Raw genomic sequence first — 23,790 nt, 5'->3', positions numbered from 1 at the left:
AAACGAATTCAAATGAGTAAGTTTGTTCCGAAGTTAGAACTTTAGGAAAGTGTCAAAATCGACAAGAGAAACACTGTACAAGAGGCTCATTATCTCCGAGAGAAGGACATAATATGTCATGGCTAAGCCATACTATAAAGTGATACGATAAAACGTGTAATCGTCCAAAAAAAAAGATTTTTTTTTATTATTATTATTATCATCACTTTTATTTTTGGTTTTGTTTTCCGGTTCTGTACAACAATGAAACAATCATTTCAAACGACGTATTGCCGAATGTTGTCATAGCAACGACAATATTGAGACATTGATGAGCCCGATAATTACACTGATAAGATGGGGGGTCCTTATTGATTTCTCCCCGACCTGTCAATTTGGCCTAGTTTTAGAATATTTCCATTTGTTTCGAATTAATCAAATGTTAGATTTAAAAGTGATAGTAGTTACTGGAAAAATGCTGTTGTGATTACGGATTCAATCAAACACGAAAAAAGTGCTGAACGTGTATGAAAAGATAATATATAAACAATATAATACGATATTATCTAAATTTTATAAAAGTATTATCAAAAATTAAAAGTTAAATTAAAAAATAATACCTAATAATATAAAATATATTTAAATGTTTTTCAATGAAATTAACACAATTGTAAACATTTGTATTATTTTAATATACCTGCATTATACATTTTAACTCACTTTTGTATTGAAAACAATACAAATTAACCATACAAATTTAAATTTAAATGATTTGAAGTAGTACATTATTATTTATTATCAAACTTTATATGTATTAACCTTATATGGTTCTTTAAAAATAGTTTATTAAACAAAATATTGCTTATTTTTGAATAAAAAAAAAAAAAATCGTGTATTTCGAAACCGTTGTAAAAACAATAGCTTCCATATCACATTCAATTCTTGAAGTGTACAATAATTGAATTTATTATTAATTAATTACATAACTTCTATAAATTACTAAAGTTACTGAACCAACTTTTAATCATGAAAACTCTTTAAAACTAAGCCTCGTGGTTATTAAAACCCAGAAAATATTGATCATGTTGAATTTCTATAAATGCACTCGAGGAGGAAATATAATATAATATCAGTGTACGCGTTTATTTATTAATAATTAATATTATTTATTATTTATAGCGGTGAGTCTATTTTTTTTTCTTTTAAAATCATTTTTTTTATTATTTTGATTTTAATGCACTATATTTGATTTATCTGCATCGTGGCACAGTCACTTAATACCATTTAATGTTATTTATAGTTTGTCTCTTATTAGTTATTAGTATAATGAGTTTATCATCGGTCATACATCTTGGCATATTCATAAGGCTGAATAAGCCTGAATAGACTTCTGAACAAAACTTTGGAACTATAGTATATTATATACGATGTTTGTTGATTCAAATATAATTTTAGTATTTATTACACCCCACATCCTACGAATAATATATAAATAATTTGAATTAATAAGATAACACGCTATTAAGGAATTTGTTTTTTTTCAACTCAAACATACATTATAGGATTCTACTTGAACATTTTCCATTAAGGAAATTTGATACCAACCTGTCTTTGCCTAACACACGCAAGGCATAGAAATTTAGTCGTATTTTTTGAAAACTTACTGAATGATCGAGTGAAACGATACATATTATTAAAATAAATTTGAATTTTTTTCATCAAATCTACTTGAGGTCAACATTCCCAGTTTCTAGATTTTTTTAATATAATATTTTCAAAAATTTAAAGCTTTATTTTTTATTTTAGAGGCGCTACAAGTTTATTTTATATATTGTAATAATGGAATCAGCAAAAGATCATTTGAGAAATTTGGAAAGTTTCCATGGCAATCAAAATTTAATATACAGATTTATTCAAAAAAAGTTAAGGTAAAAATGAAATTAATGTTAATAAATACATTATTTATATCACTTCCAAGAAAAAATAAACATATTTCTTGTCAGCAGAGCAAATAAACTTTATCCAAGTACCTATCACAATTTGCTAACCACTGATCCATAATAATAGTGTCTGGCTTTTTTCGTTTTACTAAACTAGTCCTTAACATTAACAAATTTTAAACTTCGATGTTCGATCTCTGTAAATTAAAACCATTTACAACTACAATTACACGTAATTCATTGAATACCACCAATTACCTCCACGTTGAATTATTTTTTTATCATATCCAAAATGAGGCACGATATCGACAATATTAACAATTAATGTCATGCATATTGCATATAATGTTAGAAATAACACGTAATGCTATATTGTGATTATTTGTACTTCAGCCGAAAGTAAAATCACGATTCCATCGTGTGCCCTTAAAGATTGGAAATTATTTGTGTTTAAAGTAAAAAAACGTATATATATTATATAAAAAATAAGCGATATATTCTTAAATACGACATAAAAATCTGCTTTTGGTGAGTTGCTCGCATAGAAGCAACGGATGATCGTATATATTTAATAATATGATGTATAGCATAGGTACGCAATGCAGTATTTATGCGATTCGAGGCAAAAGCCAATAAATATAAACATAAAACATACCTACGTTTACGACTTTTCATCACAACTCACGCGCAGTTGTCGGGTGCCTATAATATAATATTATGTATATTTAAGCCAACCCTCGTCGCGGGACGTTTCTATTAAATGAGACGTATTCATTACGCACAAACATTCGAATTTTGATTAGGACAGCGGCGGCGTTCTGCGAGTCACGTATATTAATAATAATAAAAAAATTCCATAATTGTAGTAGGTAGTAAGTAAATTTACTCTGCTGCCACTATTTCAAGTAGCTACATTGTTTGAAATCTTACGTGCTATTTCGCCTGAATCATTTAGCGAAATGAATTCCTCACGAACAAACGCAAAAGCGAATCTCTATCATTACCTATGCATAATATAATGTTTGGGTGTACCTAAAACACATTTTCCATGAATAATAAATCGAAAACGTGTCGGTAATTGTCCAATAAACATATAGGTAGGTATCCACAAAACGTAACGGGTTCGTATGTGTTATAAATTGAAGACTTGCATTAAAATATTATGTCATGCCTGGCGTGTTCAACGTTTAAGAGTACTTTGAATCCGAAAACGAAATTACAACTATTACAAACCAAATTGTTTGAATAATGTCTACGTATTGCCACGGAGTATAGTAGGTTGGTGCTTAGTATAATTTAATGTTATGTACACACGTCACACGAAAATTGAATAAACACGCAACGAGCATGCTTTTTATTCGTTATGATTTTTTTTCGCATATACATTATTATAATATTATATCATCATCATTATCACGTTGTGTATATTTAGTATGTTATTGCGATTTCAAAGTTTATTAAAATAATAATTCGATTGAAATATAATATTATGTATTGAATTGTTAAAAGTATACAGGAAAAAATTGTAAAAAAATTACATCCTATACTCGTATTATACGTATGTTATGTCATAAAAAATATTTTCAATAAGTAATATAATATAACTACTATATTTACAGTTGGCTCTTTATACATGTTTAATTATAAATTTATAAAATTCTATCCGAAAGGTTAAATGAAATAGCAATTATTTGGAATTAATTATTTTCTGTTTTGTGCAAGAATATCATACTACAATATTAACAGTAGCTAGTACTTATAAAATAATATAAATTCGCGTATGTATTTCAAACTATCAGACCTTAATGACAGCACCGAATTGAACCTTTGAAATTCACTTTATGTTAACTGCAGTCATGTTATAATACTCTATATTCAATATTATGTTCTATATTACATATATATTATATATAACATAGTGAATATTGTGTGAATATATAAATTGACCTAAAATAATTTTGGAATTTACTCATAAAGTCACAATAAACATTTTATTAAGTATTCATTCGTCTAGGACTTCTTTATTTGTTTTAATAAATGAAAACTGCACTTTTTATAATGAAAATGAAAAATTGAATTTGATATTGGTATTGATAACAATTGGAAAGACGCGTTTATTATTTATGTCTAATCATAAAAATAATATTTTATTATGACAGTATTTAAGACGGATAAAAAGGATTTGCTATTTGTTTCGTCTTGGCATGATTTATCATGTAAGTAAGTTAGGTATACAATAATATACCTTCATAATATATTGTATATTATAATATAGTATTAAAGTTGGTTTGTATGCGACGTAGCTTTAAATGTGAAATTCATAAGTCATAACCGTATTATAATAAACTTAAGGATTTGAATTATTTATTAAATATACTTAGTAAAAACTTTATACGGGTTATTCAAATTATGTATTTATTTATTATTTTTTTTTTTTGAAAAAGGCGACATTTTTTTATCGAATCACAATAACCAAACACTACCATACGCTTATACACTTCTAAAAAAAAAAGAAAAAGAAGAAGGAGAAAAATGTTAAAACGTATGCATATGCATATGCATTTTTTTCTTTTTTTTTTTGAAATTTGTGTAATTGTCTGTATGTATTTATAATATTTTTTTTTATGAATTCAATTCATTCATACTAGGATTAAGCATCATCATTGTTAATTGTATTATATTTTATTGCACTATTACAGTTGTATTTTCTTACTTATACTTCGATGGTCAGTAAATATAGACCTCTCCACAGCATAAAAAATGAAAGACTATTTTTTTTTTAAATATTATGTCATTAACTTACCACAAATAAAGATTTAAAATAGTTAGTTATACTCTTATATATTATAGATAATTCAATAAGACCTAATATTATTTAATTGTTTACTTTATGAATTACTAGAATTATATTTGGAGAGTATACCTACTCAATCAAATTTAAAAATTTAACCTAAGAAATTACGCACATGTATGTATTTAAACATCGTATAATGTGCATATAAGTTATATCTGATATAGAATAAAGTATTGCAGATATTTTCAATTATAAATAACCAAAGAAATCTAAAAATATAATAAACCATTGCTATTTTTTGTATATTGTATCAAACCATAGAAATTAATAACTGTAAAACATATTTTTTAAATAAATACAAACAAATTACGAGTAAATATAATACACAATATAAAATAAATTAAAAACTGAAGTTAATATACCGTTATAATTAGTTATAAATCATCATGTTTGTTTAATTTTAGGTGGAAAAAAATCGTTGTAAGATATGTGTGTAATATTGTTTACCTACTATACGATCTATCTTATCTTAATCCTTTGCACAGTTGGGGTTTCTTCATGACGATTTATAGCTGGCACACCACTACGCCTTTGACCACTCAACTACACAACGAGCAATAAATATTTACCGCAACCGAAAATTCTAAAACCACCCATTGGGTATACCGTTAAATTATACTGGCCATCAATAATTCTAATTAGGTTATAATCTAGGGTGTCTTTCATCGTGCAATAAAGTGAAACATAATATTATAAGTATGTAATTTATATTATGACATGACTGTAATAATGATCTTGTAAATTTTATACTACCTATAGAACATAGTATTTTCATAGTAATTAAATACTAATTACCTAAATCACCTGAAAATCAAGTATCGTTTGCAATTACAGCAATTACAGAGCGGTTCTTCTTTTAAAAGCACGAGTTAAGATAGTAAGCCAGTTTATATACACTATATATATATTATATACTAATTTAAACGCTAACTTTCTTAAACGAATATAGGACACGTCTTGTCATATTTGTCCAAGCTATAATTGAAAATATTTTACTTCATAAAGTAATATATTATGTAAATTTTTGATTCGTTATCACTCAGAAAATATTTATTTAACACATTATTGTCCATCCAATGTTTGAATTATTCTAAATCTTAAATGTTTAAGCAGTAATGAAAAAAGTATTAAATCGTTTGTCAAAAATTCCAGTTTTTACTTTATTTTTGTTTTGTTTTCCAGATTATTTATATAAGTATTAGCAATTTTTAAGTTTCACCTATTCAAAGTACAATCTAAATCCAATTTTATATCCAAAACCTCCCTTAATTTCAAAAATTAAAGCTTACTATTGACAACTTATCATGCACTTATTCACGAAAATAATAATAATAATAAATAAATAACACATTATATCCAAACTGATAATATAATATGTATTATGTATGTGAAATAATATTGGATTACGCTAATAACATATAATAATAATTTATTAGTTTATAATTTATAATTTATAAATACTAGTGTATGACTTTATTAATTATTGTTTAAATTAATCATATTTAATTATTAGTTTATTATAGATAAATTTCACTCGTTGTATATAATTCATTTTTAAGTATGTCTGAAGTCATAGTATAGGATCTTTTTCTACAGTAAATTATTTCTCTATTATGTAATCAAGCGACAACTAGAATTAATATCAGTGATATATTGTAATGGCTTATTCAATTTCTTTCGTTTTATTAATATTTTGGTCAAGTTTAAAATTGTATAAATTAGGTTTCCTTAGAAACGGATGTGTGGCTTCTATTAGAATACTTAGCTAGTGGTAATAATATTTACAATTGGCAAAATGGTATGCTGTTTCCGAAATAATAGGTGGTTTGGCGTACATTATTGGTGTGACCCAAATAAATAAAACCTCAAACTACGTCCAATACAGCATTGGCGCACCGACCGGCTTTTAACGATAAAAAAATATAATAATACTTCCAGAACTAATAGTTGAATACAGTTCTTAATTAAAACCTTTCAATTGTACTTTGGCGGCTTGTAAATTGATTTTGGAATGTTTAACAGTAGTTTTCAATTGTTAATTTCCACCCAGCACTATTCAACTGATAATTATAACTGTTATTGAAGTTATTGTTGTTATTATTTATTTTTTTTGTTAAAAAAGTATTTTTAGTATTTTTTCACCCATTGCTTTAACATAAAAATTCAATTTAATATTTTTAAACCAATAACTTAGTTGTGTGTAATAATTAAAAATATCGTATATATCCTTCCTACTTTTCTAATTTAGCCACATTTACTGTCCTTACATCATTCTTTCAAAATGTCATTGAATTACTTCACTACTGTATTCCCTAACAAAACCTCGCAATTTAAAACATTCTCCGTCTTATAATTTTTTAACTACACAGACTATAATAGAGCTTAATCCAAGTTTAGGCTGTATAATTCAATTTATATTTAAAATACAATTTGTAAAATAATATAATAATAATAGTAATTTATATATGTTATATAATTATAATCATATAATTATATTATAAACTAATATTTACCTAACCATATAAAATTAAATTTCAATTTTAATTGTTGAAACAAACTTTAATCCAACGTTTGTAATGCAATAATTGTACAAATAAATAAATAACGAATCAATTACTTACAGCTGATGTTATATTTATAACTTTTGAAATACTTGAAACTTAATCTGGAAATATGGACATGGAATTGAAACCAATCTTAAACTCATATAATGTTATTGACAGTATAATATTACTTATTATTATATATTATTATTTACTCGTATATTATATAGAATCAAATATCAATTAATAAATTAGTCAAGTCATAATGCGATCGTTTTAAAATAGATATATCACTCGAAACTGTTTGTGGACAGCATTGGTTGGAGTTTAATTGGAAATCTAATACGATATATCCATGCACATGTACAGTTACCACTTTTCAAATGCACAAAGTACAACTAAAGTACAAAGTGCTACTATATTTAGTATAATATGTCTTGATTTTCGATAGTCAAAAACAAACACGATATTAATAATTGGTAAGACGGTTTATTTAACAGTAAATTACAAAGCGTAATATAGTCTGGTTTTCATAAAATGAACAAACAATTACGATATGTATGTTGATTATACATTTATAACATATAATATAATATTAAATATGATGATATCATTTTAGTGTAAGACTTACTACTCTTAAACATTTGATTTAATATCACAGAACACTGCATAAAGTATTTTTACGAAACTACACGTGTATATTTTAATTTAATTCAAACGTATTAAATTTCAATAACCTCAATCCGTGTAATAATAATTTTAATACAATATGTATTCTATTTGATATTGACTTGTGAATTAATTATAACCTTGTATGAAAAGTTAAGAAATGAAATAATTATTGACGTAAGTTCTAGTATAACACATACCTAACACTTCTTGAATATTTGACGAAAGTTTTGAGGCTCAGCCTTTATTTACATTTGATAGAATAAAAGATAGATTATTATGCACGTGATTATAGTATAGAACATAATTTATTATGAAACAATATTTTTTATAGTTTTTATTTAACTTTTGTATTTTGAATTTTTAAATGAATGTAACAGACAAATAATTGTGCAGTAAAGCACATATTCGTATAGTTCGAATAGTAGTTTCTATTTATTAGATTCTTATATAATATGTTACTTTAACCTCACACAAAAACTATTTTTAATTAAAATTATGTACAAATGCTACTAAACTTAGACAATCGGAGTATATAAGTCAGCAGAAAATTAATGTTAGACAGAATGTTCAAATCTGGATAAAGCATTAAAACCACAATTTATAACAATTCGTGTGACAAGTTGTGTATGTCACCCATGACGAGCACCATTCAAACTCACGATGCAAAAATCTATATTTTTAAAGACCCAACATCCAACATTAAAACGTCCTGATTAATTATTTTTACATTAGTTAAACAAAAACGTCCACTTTTCTACAATAATAATATTATATTATTATATACTAAGTATCATATCCGATAATACTATATAAAAACAATATACATTATAATATACGATATAGATGCATGTCTAGTCAATAAATTGTTTTTACTTCAACTTGATACATTCAAAAATATCACATCTCAAAGGCCACAATTAATAAATTGTATTGCTGACTAACCAGAATTCTGTGATTTATTGGTTTTCTGTCAAACAAAAAAAATAATAATAATAACAAAAAGGCAAACATGACTTGAAAATACAGGGTACAATGAGTGTGTCAAATGAATAGCAGGCAGAAAAACGTAGGTACATATTTTGTAATCAATAACGTGCATGTGTGGGAAGAAAAAAAAAGAAAACTGAAAATACTCTCGTACGGCGTTGAAATTCATTTTAGGTATGCGATGTAATAAATAATTTTTAATTTTGAAAAATAAAGATAAATGAGAGATATTATTCCTAGGTTTAAGTGGGTAGATTTCGGAAAACGACTGTGACACACACTCCCATTCTGCAGCATACACAATTTATTTTTAAAAAAATTTTCTCTTGGAAGTTTGTTTTATTTTTTAATTAAATACTATTTTGGTACTTATCCAATAGTATGCTATTAACATTGCACATTATTTTATTGATCAGCATGTACCATATTCCGCATTCTAGCAATCTATATTTTCTCAAATGAAAATAATTAAAAATATTTTTTACTTCCCAAAAAAATAAATGAGTTTTTTGACATAAATTTCCTATTGCAATAATAATAAACCACAGAACCAGGTCATCAAACAGCCAATTAAAAAAAATCTGGTGACAGTTAAGTATTAACCAAAACAGTTAGAAAATAATGAATTTAGAGTTTTATTTTTGTGAAAAATCATTATAATAATTACCTACCTAATTCATATATTTATTATAGATAAATATTTTATTTTTATTTTTATTTTATTAATTATTTATTTAACATAACATTCATCATAGATAAATATAGTAAATTAGTAAAAAGTACAAGAAATATATCATATTTAATAATTTACTTTAATTTTAATTTCAATATCCATTGATTTAGTATAGAAAATATCTATACGTCATATTTTTTTGAGCGATGGAAAACTATAATAATAAGTAAGTAATTTAAAAAATGTTTCATGAATTTAATTTAAGCGTTGTATGTATAAATAATGGAATAATTACACAAATTGTGTGTATTGATACAGTATACCTGTAGTTTTTAATGGTAAATTTTAATTTTAATAATAAACTATGCAATATTATTTACACACCTACTACTCTGAAATAACTGTATAGGATATACGTATTATATGTACCTATCCCTGCAGTTAGTAGTATTTAGTTAGTATATTATAATAGTATGTAGAAATCATATTACATATTTGTAACAGCTAAACTGAAATATATATATATATATAAATTATATATTATGGATATAATATAGGTTAATACATACCTGTATTTTTCATTTATTTGCCTATCTACCTAAATATTTCAACGTGACCGTTTCACATTAAATATTTTATACTTAAAACCCTACTATCACAGTCAGATGCTGCGTGGCAATTATGATGGTGGTGGCGATTAGTTATATCTATTGGAGACGAAAATGATGTAATAACTCTTATAAGACAAGTATTGGTCACTATATTATTACTGCGGCCTACAGGACGATGTACATAATTATACGCTAATGTGAGATTAACTCAATTACAGTTATATTGTATAATAATAATAATATTATTGTATTTAACACAATGTACTCTCTACGATACGTACGTATTACGTATTTTCCTGCGACGTACAAGTGTAGTAGAGAGCAACAATTACCAGAAATAGTCATTGTAATTGTACCAATAGTATGTGTAGGTACTACAGAGTTAACACCGTACGCTTGGTATGTATCCGCGAAAAGTGCAACACAGTATGCGTATAAATCATAAGTGGTTGGTTTATTATACGTAGATTATAAATCAATAGTTATTATACGCCTTTTTTTATATATAGGTATATATATTAAAATATTATATTATATTAGGTATCCTTAAAGTACGATTTACTGTGATATTTATGTTATATTGGTATAATACAATATTTTTAAATTAAGTCGTGTTCGGAAAAAAAAAAAAAACAAAAATATTCGTTTGTGTAAAATTATGTAATGTACTTATATATTAATATTAATTACCAATTTTGAATTTTTTTTCATGATTTCGATATTGTAGTGAGAAACAATATAATTTTTAATATGGTGGATTTACACGGTTTTAATCACTCAATGAAGTTATAATTTATAAGTGGTAATTAATAACTTATTTTCATCATCATATTTTAAACATAAAACGTATTATTATTTTTATTCAAGTAGAATAAGAACGAAAAATCGTCAAATAAAGAATAGCTTAATGTATTAAGCTATTAATTTATAGTATAATTTATTATACTGATGCTTAATTATAATAGGTATTGAGACTTACTGCTGTGCATCGTGTTCATGTACGCGTTAATAGATAATATAGATACGTATTTGCATATTATTACGCATTCCATGGAGATAAATTACATGGTAGTCTCAAGTAATACTATATAATTAAAACAAGTAAGTTGTACGTATGTATATTGTATGTATTATGTTATTGTTCATATAATCATTGAATATTGTGAAATGTCTATCGATTACGATTTAACTGACATATATTTAACGTTATATACATTTATTTGCAGAAGTTTAGTTAAAATATTTTAACAAGTGATCAGTGTTTGATATACAAATAATAATTAGAATATTCAATTAATCAATTTTAGGGATCGGTGCTCGGCTACTGTGGTTCCGATGTCCGATACTCCGGTCTTTTATGGGTACCGATAAAAATATCATCGCTTATTGTCATTGCGTATTTATTCTTGTACCGTTTTGTTTTTCAATTATTAGTTTTTTGATAGTACCAGTTAAGGCCGTAAGGGGAATATTTTATTTTATTAAACGGACCTTATTAGCATAAAAAACATTAAATTCGTTTATCCTTTACTGATGTAATAACTTGTAGCGTTCCCAAATTATTGCAACTCAATAATTTATGCTGGCTATCATGGTTAGATTAGGTCTATGGACTATCACGAATTTATGCTATAGTGTAAATTATTAGTATGAAGCTACCCAGTATTAACATTTATGTTTTAGTATTAATTATTCAAAAATAATAATTGTTCCAGATGAAAATCTTTTTATGGTTTTACGAATTATAATTTATGTGCGCAACAATAGGTAATGTATGTTCTCCAAATATATAATAGTTGGTCATGTAAAAAACATGGTCATAGAACAAAAAAGTTTGTGAATGGAACGCTGTTCGTAAACTTATTATGAATTGAATATATTTATAGAGATTACTTATTATTATAGGACATTTATAGATGAGAATATGCGTAATTTAAAATAGCTTCTATTTGAATCAAATGAAAGATTCATCAGTTCATATTAGTTATTATATTGAGTTTAATTTTATAATCAAAAACATATTTTGCACATTAAATGTGTTATGTGGTATTAAAGTTAGTTTTTTTGAAATATGTAAGAGACATTATTTTATTTTTATTTTACAATATAGATCTACTTTATCAAATACAATATTATACCGGGCAACGATAGAAATAAATTATACATATAGTATAATATGAAAGAGAAGATGAAGAATCGTATCTGAAATTAGCCATGAGAGGAATTGTAGAGGTAAAAAAATAAACTGAAAAAGAGTATATTGCAAAGAACATTGAAATTTACATGATATAGTTATTCAGGCCAGCCGATCAGAGAAGGTTGATTAGAAATGAAGTATTTACTATTTGTCTACGTTCCGCAAGACTCAAAATCCTGTAAGTATAAGTAAGTAGGAATAGTGATCAGTTGTGTAGGGGAAAGATATAATAATATGTAGTTTATATTCGTTCACGCTATGAAAATATAGTTGAAAAGGACTCTAAGGATAGACACACACCCAACAATAGGGTGCACTATTGAATAAAAAAAAAAAATTCTTAATTGAAGTAATCCGTTTAAATTCTTTAGATACATGGTTAATAAATAAGAAAAACTTGAATGTTGTACAAAAGTATTTCAAATATACTTAGAAAGACATATAACGTCATCAAGGCTAAGCCAAAATCTTTAACTGAGTAACTTATAATTTTTAGAGTAATATTATTAATGAAATAAGTTTACTTTATACTTACACATATAGTATGGTGATAGAAAGTTATTACTTATCACTTATGTGTACCTACTCAGTAGATGGCTTAATGGTTCTTCTCAAAATACTTGACGTTAATTGTAGTTTCAGAATAGCCGACCATCAGAAATAGAATGAAAACGACGAGTAAGACCATCATACTATTGGTAAAGATTAGACATTTTTCATGGTTGAAAATTGACATGACCGAGTTAACGAAAAAAAAGGCAATCAGTTACAAACAGAATACAGCAAATTGAAGTACGCCAAAAGAAAGTATCTATAATGATCAGAGTATAAGAACATTTACCGTTGTACTATATTGATTAGAATGGAATGGAGTAATGAGAAAAATGGTTTACTATCAACACGGAAAAAAAATGATTGATCAAATCAGAATATTAGTCTAATTAATACCTGCTTTAGAATGAACAGGAAAATATTAGAACCCAATAAAAGTCTTAATAAAAATAACAAAAACTCGGCTAGAACACCTAGAACTTAACAAAATTCGTACGAAAATACCATTAGAATCCACTGACCTGATATTGTGGAAAACATAGAAAAACATATCCTTGAATATTATCATTTTAATAAATTAGTAATGAAAAGGAGATTTAAGTGGTTAGCAGAATGGAAAATATTGTTATCATCATGCATTTTGTTCATTTAGAATATTGTTGACCATTATTTTTAATATACCAAATTTCATGACGAAATATTGTTCAACACTATGCGATCACTTTTGCGGTAGAAGATTTAATTATAAACTAATTAGTAATATCAACTCATACAATTCGTTGTTTATGTATGTTTATTGAATTAGACGTTAATTACATCGTATAAATTCAGGATCGGAGAAAATTTTCAAAACTTTAATTAATCAACTCACCACATATCATACATCATAATACTATACTCGTAACACTAATTCTATGCCGGTTAGTTTATTATTATTATTATTATTATTTTTTTTTTTTGCATAACGAGCTCAGAACTACGTGTAATTGTTATTATATTTATTTACTCATTCAATTTTTGTTTTGAATTCGTCACTTCACATTTTCTCGGTTCATTTCGGGGAATATTTCTACTTTCACAGAAATCGTAGAGCCTTACTTGTACACCGTAACAATATTATGTTATTATCACAACGTGCGTGATCGAATATCATAATTATGCCTCGAAACACAAACACGATGCATCACAGCGTTGTCTCGCCATGTCGACACCGACAATAATTACACTTACCTGTATGATTGACGCATAACAGTGCGATGGCCAATCGTATAAAAGCACGTCCGAGCACGCGACCGTTCATTTTGCCGGGGCGATTCCTGACGTACTCTGCTGCAGTAGCCGTTCGGGCTGTACGTTACGGAAGTACCGACATTACGTCAATGCTACCGCCAAAATAATATTTAGACACCGATTGGTCACTGAAACACAAAACACGTGATGATTATTAGTACATGTACCTATTATTATTATATTTATTATTATTATTGTGGTTATTGTTCAAACAGATCTATTGAGAACTGTTAGGGAGAAGTCGAAAAGTAATATAAATATTTTCTAAGATTAGAGTTTTTTTTTTTTCTTAAATAATAAAGACGATTGCATTGTTGATAGGGTTTTCGTTTACATCGGTTTTGTGTCTCTGATATTTATGGCTAAAAGTTCTGTCGATATGTATTTTTTCTTTAAACTAATATATTATTCATGTTGTGTTGTTGGCACATATTTTGTACCGAAAATAATAATAAGTATATTAATGGTTGTTATACTTTTGAATAACAAAATATGAATTGATTTATTTCTTGGTATTTACACATATATATTATATAGTATTATAATAATATAGGTGTTTCAGAAAATATATATGACATATTTACGTGTACATCTGGTATTTAAATCGATATCGAATTAACTTAATATGTAAAATGTATTTTAAATTTCAATTAATTTATTCATATTTTGTTGTAAAAATTATGATGAGGTGTTAGTCTACCAATTCTCTAAGTATACTTCATCGTTTCACAGTTAAATTTAAAACTGGAGCTCACGTGGTAATATGTATTGACTATTAAGCAATAAGGTAATTATTTTTATTTTTCAGTTGTTTATTCACATTGTCGTTATAATATTACTACCGGAAATGACTTTCATGAAACAGATGGGAACCGGACGTGACTGATAACTAAATAGCATAGTTAGCTTTCAACTCTATTTTTATGCATAGGCACAAATATATTGGAATAAGTAGGGTTGCGGTCCTATCAATCCTTCATAGTTAAATTATCCACTCAGGTACAACTTTACCATCATGCTAAAAACAAAAACAAATAAAACTACACCAAAACTGATTTTCACACAATCCAAATTGCGTGATTTAATATACCGAACATGTTTATCTATGGATGAAAACTGATAACTTAACACTCAGATTTAGGGTTTTACATTTTTTTTACACAAGACCGCCAGACGCGTGAAAGTTGGCTACCTATATATTTACCTTTAAAAACAATGAGGTACAGCCAACTAACCGATACGTGGTTCGACCGTTTAATGCGAATATCTATCATTTTGAATAAAGTTATCAACTAAATAATTATAACCGCATAATAGAGCATTGACACTGAAAAGTATGATAATATTATTGTGTTTAAGCATAACTAACTATAGTACGATAAGTTATGCTTAAACATAATAATATCGGCCAAACGTTCAGGGGCATCTGTCCTGCCCAACGAGAAATGTTCAAACACCATGTACTCGTGACCGTGTCACCGCTCAACTTAATGGTGTTACGAAGGTACAGCTTTGTTTCGATCGGAATCCATTTATAATTATATGGTAATAATACCGTTTTTGTCCGCGTAATAATAGCGCGTGTTAAAAGTATTAATCGCCGTTTTGCAAAAACGGTGACTTGGCCATTTCAAAGGATTTACATATTTTTATATATTATCGTATGTCTAGTCATAGTGATGTAATTTAGACATATAGTCATGTTTTTAGCGGAGGGGGAGGAGGGAAGTGAAATGTTTTTCCTATTTGTCGAGATTCGCGATAAAACAATATTTGACTAATCGATGGTTTATTTTTGTACCACCATCACAATTAATAAGAAAATACAATATATAGGTTCTGCAACATCGCAATAACCTAACCTATGTATCTGTGTTTACTACAAGGTATTTATGTACAATTAGCACAGGTGATTCGGATTTTTTTGTATTATTACCATAATACATAAACTGTTATTTATAATAATATTTTTAGTTAAATCAGTATATAAATATAGTTAATCGGTAAAAAAAAAAAAAGGCTATGAGAAGGAGAGAAAGATACGAACCAAAATTCTCTCACACCCAGTTATTACGCTACTGTGACGAGACGCTAAGACGCCATTATGCTGTGTGAGTGAGCGTGTCAGATATAGGTAAAATTATATTGCGATGAACATTTCATTCGATTCCCAACTTACCTATATTTGGGTGAATTTATATTGTATTTGCCGCTATGATTTGTTAATTCATACATTGAAACGATGTTTTTGTTCTCTATTTGAATACTACGTACATCATAAACGAGTTTAAACAAATCATTGAATTCTAAATTATTCAGTTTTCAAAGCACGTACTTCGTATTACGCGTCTTTGATAAATTTACTTTAAATTATATTATCATATTTACAAAGGTTTTGATTAAAAATGATATGTTATTTATTTAACAAGAATCTTGTCCAACATTTCAAGCATTGTGCTATGAAACCGCCAAATCAAAGACGATAATATTTTAGTAATTTGTATTGTTGCATTTGATCACCAGTTGATATTGTAAATATTAATTCCAAAAAAAAAACTAGATATTTAGGTCAACAACAGAAAACTCATTTAGTTATCAGTATGTATAAATTTGTTTTTTGTTTATTGAATTTCAACAGAAATAAAACTCTTGGTATGCTTTGAAATAAAATATATATATATATATTATATATATTATATTATTTTAATGGCACGCCCATTATTGTGACAATGTGTATTTATATATATGAATATAAAAATCATAAGAAAAAAACCCATTTTTTTCGTAAAAAAAAAGCAATCAAAACTTTATTCGAAATCTAAATCAGACTGCACTGACCTTAAAGGGCTTTGTGCGATTTAATACCTTTAAAAAAAGGGGGCAATTTATTAAACGAGAAAAAGATTTATATTTTTACTTTTTATTTCGGTTGTGCTTTTAACTGTTTTCAATGCTTTTAAAAATATTAACTTTACTCCCGCGCTTTCTGAGCAATACACTGTTCCGTACGGATGCAAAATAAATATCTGATGATGGTGCTATATTGGACTGTACATCTATACGGAAACAATGACTCTCCTTAGTAATCGATTGTTCCGAGATAGGTGTTAATAGCGCGACGCATTAAAATTCATCGGTGTCGAAACGAATATAGTACAATACCTATACGTATAGGAGGATAGTAGACGCAGAATCTTAGGATATATATTATTATTATTATATTTCGCGATTTCGTGTAATTTCACTTCAGCAAGAGATAATTACATGCGCGCACAAGTGTATAATATTATGCTATATATTTTGTTTAATGTACACCTACACGAATGATACTAAACCGTCAAAAGATGTAACTATCAAAACTACCAGATGAGCATTTTATATCTTTATTATTGGTATCGTAATAAACTGAAATAAAGAATGGTAAGCTCCTATTTGATAAGTAAAAACTTCAACTAGGTCATATTTTGGCTCTAAGTAAAATAGTATTATCGTTTATTCTCAGAAGCCATCGAAGTATTAATAGCAAAAGTATAATAACGTAGGTACATAATAATTTTGTTAGAGTTTTAATTAAAAGCCATCGTATTAGAAATTAGATACACGCAATTAATTTTGTATTTTGAAAAAATATAAATCATCTATATTATTATTTGAAATTTATTATATTTCATATTGTTTAAAAAATGAATTTACTTTTATTACACAATATACATTTTTTTAGTGTATTTTTTACATAAGGACGTATATTTAAACTGTAAATCTTTATATTGTTGCACCTTTTTTTAGGTATTTTTGATAACCAAATATTCCATACATTGTCATAACTATAAGTGCGTGATTAATATATTTAATAATGAACTATAATGATTAATAACTAACAAAATAATACATGCAAATTGATCCTAACTGGTGAAAATATCTATTATTTGTATTAGTTTATCTATCCGGAAGAAAAAATAGTTACCTAAGTAATATAACAGTATTGCTCTTAGAAAATTATATATATAATTTTTTTTTTATGTTAGAAAGTTTTTAAAAACTTATTTTTATCAAATATATACTATGGATAAAGTTCAATAATTTTAGAAAAAAAATACCTAAATGCCACTTAACTTATGATAAAACTCTATACTCATATAACGAAATAAATCCGTATATTTCATAAATGTATCCCAAAATAATTTCTGGTAACACTCAATGGTTTCTCAAAATAATCTTTCCCAATACAATCAAATAAACCAAAACTAATAACAAGGTTCTATTAATGGATAGTTTCCCATAGAGTGAAATCTAAATTTAAGTATTAAATGTAAACCATCCATTTTATTTATTAAATTAAAACAAAATAATAAACCAATTCAACGTGTCACCACAATAATATATATGGAAGGTAATAATGTGTAAATTAAAAATAAAAAATATTTATTATCTACTAGTTTGATTATATGATTTGATTTTTTAGTTGATTTATTGGGTAATACTTAATTTATATTACATAATCTGAATATATTGTATAACATGCATAGTGCATACACATTTAAATATTGAATTGTTATTGACTATTTAGAAATACGGTGGTACAACGATTTGACGATTTTACTGCAATAAGTAAATAATGTTCTTCTATTAGTAAGTGAAAAAAAATGTGTAAGAAATCTCATGTGTTTAATTATTCTTATTTGTTATGATTATAGACCTGAAAACAATAAATGTACTAATTTTAAAATGTTGTGCATGTACCTATACGTGTCTCATTATTTTTATTTTGTTTATTATCACGGTTATTTTTTAATATAAGCTAACAGTTATATTAAAATTATAAAACTCTCACTGTAAACACTGTAAATATGTATTCTAAGTTAAATTGAGTTAATTCTACCTTTTTTTAAAATTGAATATAAGGATCCTCATAAGCTGTTCTAATAATAATTTTATAATATCGAATTTGCAGTTTTTACACATTTTTTTTATAAACATTGTTTTATAGTTAAATTTCAAAAATATAACATTTAATATCTAAAGCCTATAAATGTATATAATAAGGTTTCGTATTAATTATTTTTACTGTAATTATAGTTTTTTTTTAAATATATAAACACAATATTTTTTATTCAAATTTTAAATTTAAACAAAATTTAATTATTTTACTTAATTAATTACTTAATATGCTAGAATTAAAATAAAAAATAGTAATCACGGTGCTTTCAAAAATTTTCAAAGTTACGTAAATTATTATTTTTATACACAATGACTATAATTACGAAACATTTAGTTTAATTGGGCTGGAATATATTCACATTATTTTACGTGTGGTACTTATTATAAATTTTACGAATCAATTAAGGTAATCTACTCAACTACGAAATACACTCTCCGAAATCTACCACAAAGCAGAGCGAGTTCCTTAGTTTCTTAGTTTATTTTCATATATATTATATTATCACCATTTAGAGCATGGTTGCCGAATGACGTTCATGCATAAAATATATAATCTAAAACTAAGAGAACCGATAACCTTTTATTAATCTTATATATTGTTTTGTATCTCATAATACTTAAAATTGTTTTAATAAAAATAAAAATAATTTATATTTTATAATATAATTGATATTATAGAAGCAATATTATATGTGTATAATGTTATGAGTTTATGACTATATATTTTTAATAGCATCAACATTGGAACAAATATAATATACTAGCGAATGTATAACTAATACACTTAATACCATACCATTTATAGAAATAAAAAATATCACCACAGTACATTAATATAATAACACCTTGTTTGAGACGAACAATTTGATTTTTATGATCAACTGAATGGAATACATTTTTTTTTTTTTTTTTTACTTTTTTTCGCATAACTAATGTGCTTATACATGTATAGGAAATAAATATACGAGAACGCCATTACCACCGCGGAAGTTATAAATGTTGGTACGCCGCGTTCTTCCGGAATTACATTCCGATGCGCGTACCGGTAAAAAATACGTAAACAGGAATATATATATATATATATATATATAAATACACAATATATATTCATCTATTCTGCAGTATGAGATAGAAAGACAGACAGACGGACAAGTAGACAGACAGACAAACGCGTCGAGACAGTCTATGTATATATGGTAAGTACCCGGATAAACGGTTAAAAAAATCGCCGTCGTCTGAACGCGAGTTGGGTTTTCTCTCTTCTTTTTATGCGCGCGCGTAAATATGTAAATGGCGACGTCGTCGTCGTCGTATTCGGCTCAGACGTTTCTGAGAACGTTCTCTTCGAAACTCGACTGTATAAAAATATATTATACTTGTGTAACATCATAATATAATGTATACCGTAGTGCATAGAGGCTAACTCTGTGAACGCATAAGTAATCGCTGTGAGTGTTCCGGAAACAAAGTTTTCTAGGCTTTTAAAAGCAGTGCCGCCGCCGTCACTGCTACCGTATACTTCCGCTTCGCCCGCACCAGTACTCCCCCGTGTGTCCGTAGCGTGCACCGTATATAATTACGTTTAGCTGTTGTATAATCAGCCACAAATCAAACATTTATCGCAAAGTTTATCGATAAGCGTCGAGCGACGAGCAGCTGCGCAATCCGAACGGTGATTGCGATGATGATGACGACGGTATAGTAATAAATAATAATGGTTTTATCACTATGACGTTTTGCCTGTATAGGTTTTGATTAAATGCTTTTTTTTGAACCTACATTTTTATTAGTGACGTTTAAAATCAACTCGAATTCGACGAAAACTCCAAAACACGAATAGACACTGGTAATGTGCAAAACATTAATTCACGTCTACAACACGCCTCCCCCCCTCACCGTTTTCAAAATCTTGTGCACCATTCTATTATATTATCATATTATACCTTTCGTGCGATATAACCTCTATATACATATAAGTATACACACTCACAAATATAAATAAGTTATTTTTATAGTCACGATGAATGACGCGGTAGAAAGTTTTGTGCGCCGAGCGCATTAAAATACAAACAAATATCATAATGCTATTATGCGCAATGCGGAATGGTAATTTTAACGCAGGACTACGACGACGTATGGCTGTATTGTAAATTTGGCATTTGCGTACGTTTTTTTGCTTTTTTTTTAAATTTATTCATTTTTTCTCTCGTTTTTTTTTTTTTGCTGCGTGAAATTATTTTGTACGATATTAACCTATAACACGAATGGTCGATGGTCAGGTGCAAAACAATTTTCACGTATCTTTTTTTATTACGAATGACCGATAATATGGTGTTATTAAATATAAACTATATATGGCCGAATGCGTGTTACACAGGAGTATTAATACTACTACGGTCATGTTTATAATAGCGGTAAACAGTAATAGAGTAAGACCAATTTTTTTTTTTAAATTATGGTGAGTATATTATTGTACAATAAAGAAAATTACCAATAAGTATTTTCACTTAATGTTTTCACGTTCCATACATCATTTTTTTTTTTTTTTAAATATTATAAATTTATGGAACTGACAAGAATTAGTTTTATATTTTATAGTTATTATAAACAAACAATATTTTGTAAAAAGTTATAATATTATAACTTTAACAGACAGGTGTCTACGTAAAGTTTTTGTATAAAAAAGGAAATTTTAAATGTAATGCGAATATTTAATTAACAAAATATTGAGTTCTAACACTTGAAGAAGTGTTACTGGAATACTCTATTTTTTCACTGCAAAATGTCCTTTATACCTAATACAAATTATTAATCATTGTATAATGTATAATAATTAATAATATTATATTATGATAGTAAAAAATAAATAAAAAAAATAATGCTCGATTTTTTCTATAGTCTATAATATTATTATATTGTTATACCGTTCAACAAGACGTTGTAACATGATTTTGATAAAGACGTGTTGGTCAATACATATATATATATAATATTATATACTCCGTAATAGATTTTCGCGGCGCTGATCAATATGAATACTTTCACAATATACGTTTCGCAAAGCTTACTTCCCACATAATAATAATAATAATAATAATAGTAACAGTGGAATATAATGTATTCAACGGCTTTTCCAACGGCATCGTGGAAATGATTTTGAATAAATATTTGTTTAAGGGAACAACAACAACAACACACTGTTTCCGATGTCGTTAAACACGTCAGAAAAAGTAATACCGTGTGCCCCGTAAGATTCACCCACTACGAAAGTGAATAGAAGACACGCCGTATTATAATGGCGTGTATGCTAATGTCATTATATCATGTGCGTTTCCCTTTACATACAGCTAGTCCAAATAAGCGACACACACACGACTTATTTGCACAACGCGTATGTGTGTCGTTTAAAAAACGCTGTATTTGCATGCATACGTTCTGTACATTATATATTTTTATGTTACGTTGTACAGCCACAAAACTATAATGTAATTTCAACGGAAAAATGCACGTAAAGCGATTTTCGAAAAAAAAAATAAAACGTATAAAAAACACTCCCGCGAGATATATAGTTTATTGGAATTGTGTTACTAAGTACGCATGTGTACATATTACTCGTAGGTAAAGGTTTGCAGTGAATAAACGTGTACGTATTATATTATATTATGCGTGTGTGTGAGTGCGCGTGTCTACGTACATAGGTATTACGGTTATACGTTATAATATATGATAAATAATAATATACGAGCGCGTTTCGAACCGAATGCATAACGCGAACGTCAAAGGATTTCAAACTCACAAGCAGCTAAACCGATCTTCGCAACAGCGTTCTGTTAGAAAATAACTAAACATTGTACAGAATATGGAACGCATACGTCATGATGTATGCTAGGAGAAATATTCCGGCTTTTGTGATTGTTTTCCCTAAATTAATGAAAGCCTTTTAATCATTGCGACTCTCCTTTGATCGTTGTTTAGACGTTTTTGATATATATGTATATATTATGTGTGTTTAATATTATTCCATCCTTCAAGTTTCTATATTTTTTTGTTCAAATTATATGCAATAGTATGATATTTAGGGACAGTGTTATTGATTAATTAGCCATTATTTATATGTCATAAGCTTATTCAAAGTAACAAAAATAAAAAACATAATATTATTATTGCATATTTTTCTAGGATATAATAATATTTAAAAATATTTAATGCCTCTTACTTTCTTTCTTTTCTTTTTTTAGAAATTTGAAGAATTTTTAGGTCAGTTAAATTAGTTCATTGGGGCATCTGAATAAAATAACTTTATGTTATAAGTCACATGTATTGATGTGATTCCAATGAACAGATATAATTTTGAAATAATTCATAAGAACTATAGGTGTGACAAAAAAAAATAGTATAAAGTGTAATATACACACTATTATGAATAGTACATCAAGTATGTCTTAGATACTCAATCGAATTATGTTATATACATAAAAAATTATCGAAAAGGGTTTTAACCTATTCAATTATTGATCATATGAATTTGCTATTTACCCGGTCAAAGAAAGGGAA

The 23,790-nt window shown here is 26.9% G+C and overlaps 1 protein-coding gene across 1 annotated transcript in view; it reads right to left on the bottom strand.

Annotated features, from left to right (window-relative positions):
- Positions 1-23,790, bottom strand: part of LOC114129343 (cell adhesion molecule Dscam2-like) — a 264,488-nt gene that overhangs the window by 225,920 nt on the left and 14,778 nt on the right. The window contains 1 exon segment of the mRNA XM_050205218.1: positions 14,239-14,426. Coding sequence (XP_050061175.1) covers positions 14,239-14,308 — 70 coding nt within the window. The 5' untranslated portion in view covers positions 14,309-14,426.

This window comes from Aphis gossypii, chromosome X, assembly GCF_020184175.1.
Source record: "Aphis gossypii isolate Hap1 chromosome X, ASM2018417v2, whole genome shotgun sequence".
NCBI classification, from domain to species: Eukaryota; Metazoa; Arthropoda; class Insecta; order Hemiptera; family Aphididae; genus Aphis; species Aphis gossypii.
This window is presented reverse-complemented; position numbering and strand designations above follow the sequence as displayed.